This window comes from Zophobas morio, unplaced genomic scaffold, assembly GCF_036711695.1.
Source record: "Zophobas morio isolate AGI-343-1 ecotype UQ-CSIRO unplaced genomic scaffold, CSIRO_AGI_Zmor_V1 ptg000044l, whole genome shotgun sequence".
NCBI classification, from domain to species: Eukaryota; Metazoa; Arthropoda; class Insecta; order Coleoptera; family Tenebrionidae; genus Zophobas; species Zophobas morio.
The window spans coordinates 10,355,668-10,361,912 of NW_026972149.1; the positions used below are offsets into that span (position 1 = coordinate 10,355,668).

Genomic DNA, 6,245 nt, shown 5'->3' on the forward strand with positions numbered 1-6,245 from the left:
ATTGAAGATATCGGTATTGTTAGTTATGTTTACACGTTACTTGAATGTATACTGGGTCACTAGGCCACTACTTAAGTCATAAACTAAAAGTTATACGTTTAAAGTGTCGTTCATACCAAAATGAAATGCAATCAACAAAAAGCACATGATATAAGTAAAAGATGTATTTGCATCGTAATAAACAAATAATTTACAACAAGTGAAGTTTGTATGTCTTCTGGGTGAAAGTACTCAAAATTTACACGGTTCACACAATTCCTGGAAATTTTTATATAATATTATAATACTGTGTACTGCGTCTATAGTAACACACTGTGACCCGACATTGTCAGGTTTACAACATTTGTTTTAATGCTACCAAATTTGTTAGTCTAATTCTAGAATTGCGCTTTAGTTAGTGTGCCGCATATGATTTTTGTTGACCAAAACAGTATGATAAGAGAGTGATAAGTGCCTATTTGCGATACGTAACCACCTTCCCAGTGACGCGACCATAGCAAGAATTTAAGGTATTTTGAGAAGCAAGTGAACCACGTACTTAAAACTGAACTAATGAGTAATAAAAAAATGGGTCACATGTGAACGCCTGTGTTAAGATAGAGTTTTATCACTAATAAGTGAATCATTCTCTCGCGACAATAGATAACATACGAAACTATGAGTCAAAATATTTTCATTTCAATTTACTTTGAACAATCAATATTGTCTCAAACTAGATTTGAAAAATTCCATAACGATAACACCATTCCGTTTAGCCCTTTAATGTGTTTAAGATTGACTGATACGGCGTCCCCTGTGATATGAATGATTGATAAGATAACGTCATTGTATAATTTGAGGAATTTTACAATTATAGTCATGAAACCCCTACTGAAACGCCCGTTGAATTGGGCGGCAAAATAGGGGTTGATGCTATTATGCAACACAGTATGCATTGAAACAACGAAACACGCCCCTTTCTAAAATATTCCGTCCTTGTCCAGCCGACACGATAGGCGCATGCGCGTTAGCAGATTAACTGGGTTTTTTCGCCGGTATATTTCACGAATGTTGCGAGATTGTGTATTTTTCGGTAGATTGGTACACGGTGAGGTTGAGTTTTTCGCGGGATGCGAGTGTGATCTGGCAACCTCTTGTGAGACAGCGCATGTTTCGTGTTCGTCTGATTCCGTCTTTTTGTGTGAATTTCCAAAATTGCGTTGGCGGTGTGTCGCTATCGCAATGCGTGAAGAAGTTCTGCAGCAAATCTTTGGTTATAACTATTAATAGAATGAATTGTGTTCTCGGTTATAACAGAAGAAGATTAAAATTAGACAATTCAATAATGGAGCAACATGTGTAAAACATTGTGATATATAGTAATATTAAATTAATGACCAAATTTTTTAAATGTATGGAATGGCGCCAATGATTTATCCTTCATATCTGTTCGCATTATTTTTTATAATATTTTGGTTTGCTATGTGGCTTTTACATCTTATAGCAATATTCTATGGGTAAGTTTCTGGTTACTGTTCAACCCTAACCTCAACAATCACTTTGCAGCAAATACAGGTTACATAATAAAGTAACAAAACTTCCCTCTGATGAACCGTGTCCAGGAGTTTCTATTCTAAAACCTTTAATGGGAGTAGATAGTAATTTGTCAACAAATTTAGAAACGTTTTTTACATTGAATTACCCTTTGGTGAGTCAAACAAGTACTGTATTTACAAACAACTAAAACGCCTCTTCCAGTATGAAATCCTGTTTTGTATTGAAGATGAAACTGATCCAGCTATTGATGTGGTCAACACTTTAATAGAAAAGTATCCAAAAGTGTCTGCTCATGTGTTCATTGGTGGCTCTATAGTGGGTGTAAATCCAAAAATTAACAATATGAATAGGGCCTATGAAGCTAGCAATTTTGATTTGATACTCATATCTGATAGTGGAATAAGAAGTAAGTATTAGTTAGCTTACTACCTAACCGCGAACGCCTTTATCAGTTTGAATGCCTTAAGTCAATATTGTACTATTTGCTCAAGTGGTGATGCGTATAATTTGCTTCAAATATTTACACAACAAGGTTTATATATTTTAAGAAAATAAATAAGTAAGCAAGTGTACGTCAACATTCGTTATTATGCGAGATCAAAATTCTGTATACAGTATTAGTGAAAGTGATTGCAAAACATACAAATATTTTGACAAACATTACTCAATATCACGTCCGTAATTTTTAAACAAAATTGGAAAATCTAGTATAACTATAACCCTACTTTTTGACCACAAAAATTTCGTTGACCCTTTTTTAATCATGGCACACTTGCCTAATTACATATTCATCTAATAGCCTCATTTTTAATATCCAGATGGTTATTAAATGGATCACTTTCTCTTTTAATTAAAACTAATGCATCCATTGTTTTGAATTTTTCATCAGTCTTGTTTAACAGTGTGCAATTCGGCTGGAAATTCCACGCAACGATTTCTCATAAAAATTGTGTTTTTTTATTAAAGTATGTATTTGTATAAAATGCGCGGGTTGTAGAGGACACGAAAGGTGTATATCAGCTAATCTCATTTAGAAAGAGTAAGATAGAGAAGGAGCGGAAACATTCCAGTATAATTTTTTCCGCGACGTGTAATTTATTTAATTTATAGTATTATAACTTTGAGATCATTGTTCATAAAAAAAAGAAGGTGTTATCTGTAACGAGAAAATTTAGTAAATTCATATCTGTCCTTATTATCTTGACATTTATAATCTAATCATCAGAAAAGTATGTATAATTGTCTCCAAAATTAAACGAATGCTATTATATTCGAAAGCAATATTGAATGAGTCATTTTTAATTCGTCCAAATTACAATCCCAGCTAGTTGGATGTGTAACGATTCCAGCAAATATTTACCAGTTTTGTCTTCCTAAAATATTTGTCTGTGTTGAAAGGTCCAAGGCCACGAAATGCCCTTCTAACACGGAATTTTACGAAACTTATAAATCGATCATTTTTTAATTTTTCCGTATTTTTTATACATTACTAATTACGGCCTATTGATTTTTGTATCCGTGATTTATGAAAACATTATCATAAACTTGCATCAAGGTTAAATATATTGAAGCATATATCTATCGCAACTAGAAAGGAGCGCACCATGAGCGAAATTATTCTAATTTAAAAGCAAATATTTTTTGCACAAGGTTGAATCGAATTTGTTTCAACCTTAAGAATAATGTGTTTAATTGATGACGCTGAATCATTGTCGCCTGTATGATGTTATAAACAGGATGATTCACGACCGTATAAAAGAGGCATCAGACGCCGTGTCCGGAAATTTCAAGCTCTAATGCAAATTAGAATGAATGAAGAGAGCGCGGGAATTTCAAAAACCACACGTTATTTTTGTCGCCACCGAGATTTCATTGCCCCGTGAATTAAAGACGGTAATAACTGTGTAAACTGGTCGTAAATCACACTGTATTACTAGTAAGTAGAAGCTCGTTCCAGGAACGTAAATATTTGCGAATAGTAGGTATATAAGTGTATTAAAATACTACTGTGTAAATAAGTTTTTGCCATGTCTGTTTCGTGGCCTTCAGTTCTATCAATTACAACCCCGGGTCATTTTAGAGCATGAAATTTTCGTGGGCACAGAAATAACGTTCTTATTGTAGTCATGCGCAGTTGCTACTAAGTCGTTGTATTTTTCAGTGAAAGAGGACACTCTTTTAGACATGGTCAACCACATGGACGACAGGACTGGATTGGTTCATCAAATGCCTTTCACGTGTGACAGGCCTGGTTTCGCGGCAACTTTAGAAAAGGTAGGTTTTTTTAAATTTCGCGCGCTTGGCTCCTAATCGCTTTGTTTTTAGATATATTTTGGTACTGCACAATCTAGGATATATTTAGCAGCTGACTTCTTTAGAATTAATTGTCACACAGGAATGTCAGCGTTGATGCGAAAACCTGTGCTTGAAGAACAGGGTGGACTTAAGTCATTCGGGTGTTATTTAGCAGAAGACTTTTTTATCGCAAAGTCCTATATAAATAGGGGATGGAAAACTGCCATTAGTAGTCAACCAGCGATGCAAAATTCGGGCGTTTGTGATGTAGAGAATTTTCAAGCACGTCTGACTAGGTAGACAGTTTTTGATTTGTATTGTTGTGTATTATATTGTGGTGATATAGGTGGGCGAAGTTGCGGGTAGCTATGGTACCGTTTGTCATCCTCGTGGAGCCGCTTTCAGAATGTATGATGATCGGAGCTTGTACAGCGTGGTCAGTTGGTGTTCTTTTCCAGTGGGACTTTTTTGTGTTTTATTTAGTACATATTTTAATATGGTTTATCTGTGATTGGACCTTACTGTGTATTGTGCAGGTGAGAATTTGTGTTTTTTAAGGACGTTACGTAATGTTTTCTATTGCAGAATGGTTCCTTGCCTTTTAATAAATTTCATTTCGTAATTGGTTGGTTATTTAGGGAGCTGTCAGGTCCCTATTTGTTCGCCAATGCCGTTCTAGACCCTCCGATAAAATGGCGGAATAGAGTTTTCAAATTAGCTTGGGGAGGGGTTGCCCAAGAATTAAACCCTAGGATAAAATGTTAATTTAAGCTTCTTATAATTTATTTAATAGAATCATACATTTCCCAGTTTTTAGGTTAATGTTTCAGTAAAGTGAACCCACTATTTAAACATCATATACATTGTTTTTGTACTTCATTTTTGTTGTTGTTTGTTAAGGTACTTACCTTACTTCTCATGTTTCATCCATTACAAGTAGTCATAAATGGCTAACCATTCTGTTCTATGTAATAGATTACAATCATGCGTTATGTTGCTTTATCATTAACAAAGACTATAAATTGTGTTGGGTAAATATAAAGCAATATATTGTGATAAATTCATACTTATTGTAAATATTGTTCCATCATTTTTGATAATGTAAATTTATAAGCAAGTTACGACTTACAAACATTGGAAATCACCACTTCAAAGACGGTAGTGAAGATAGGCGGCTCTGGCAGTGAATGTGCAGTGAATTGGCTTAATAGTCGTACAATCACGGTACTTAGTCAATTGTAAATACTTGTTTTTGTTGTTTTTTTTTTATATATAAATCAATTTTGAATAATCTTAAATGGTGGGTTCAAGACTCATACTTTGTGATTTGTTTACTTCAACAGAGGCCACTTCAAAAATACTTCATTTGATTACATCTCCATATTGAATATACATATCACAAAAATTTGTGTTTTTATACATGTTCAGAATATTCTTCACATCCTAAGGATGCTCTTTCGCTTGAACTTAACATTCAGAATTTTTATTCAAGACTGATTACGAGAATGTTTATTTATTTTGTTTGTTCGTTTGGCCATTTTGTATTCGTTACTGGTCAATATAGTATTTTAATTAAACTGCCTTTCATTCAGTCCATAATTAATATTTAATTGTTTAATAAAATAACGTAGTCCAACAGGTGGCACCACCACCCCTATACTGAGTGCCACCCTCTGTCGTTCCAAAAAGCACCAGCAGAGGGCAGCCGATGCCGAAACCTTGCCAATTATAGACCGCATGCAAAGTGCACTTTAGAAATGCACAAAGGTTGCATCCAAGGGAGTTTTTACACAACGATGAACCCCGACGTCGGGTGGGAGTATTGTGGTGCCCCTGACTTTTACTTGACCGATGCCACTTTCACGAACGTTACATTAATTTTTAATTTATCTTTTTCACTGAAAGAATTATTACCAATAAAATTAGAACAGTTTGTGGAAGCGTATGAAAGTTTTAGAAGACAAATTATCCAAATTAGTCGTTTTTAAGACCACGTGAACTGTTGCTATAGCTGCAGCGAAGGATTTTTTTTATCCCTGCCGGGAATAACACCGTTCCCTCGACTTAAAAAAACCCGAATTGCGTAGTAGCTAATTGTAAGATAATAACAAAGAATGAGAGGTATTAGGGTTCTGGTTAATTAATTTGTTATTATTGCTTGCTTTTTTTTGGTTGGGGGAAGGTTTTTTCGTATTGGCGAAAAAAATTTAAGCGGTTATTGCCAGTGACAAAATAATATTGGCCTCCGAACTTTCGTATTGTATTGATATACTTGTTGCTTATTGACACTTCGTGGTGGCTTTCTTTAAATAATCTGAATTTATTTCTAGGTAGTAAATTTGAAACAATATAGTTGAGAAGTTCGACTAAAGTATAGTTCTTTGTTAACTAGGAACGAAAAAATCATTATTGGG

At 34.4% G+C, this 6,245-nt stretch overlaps 1 protein-coding gene across 1 annotated transcript; it reads left to right on the forward strand.

Moving 5' to 3' along the window:
- Positions 1-873: 873 nt before the first annotated feature.
- Glct (Glucosylceramide synthase) lies at positions 874-5,408 on the forward strand. Its single transcript, XM_064072693.1, has 7 exons — positions 874-1,496; positions 1,546-1,687; positions 1,738-1,942; positions 3,698-3,810; positions 3,862-4,127; positions 4,178-4,367; positions 4,417-5,408. Exons 1-7 carry the CDS (start codon positions 1,390-1,392, stop codon positions 4,594-4,596), a joined length of 1,203 nt encoding a protein of 400 aa, XP_063928763.1. The 5' UTR covers positions 874-1,389; the 3' UTR covers positions 4,597-5,408.
- Positions 5,409-6,245: the final 837 nt, after the last annotated feature.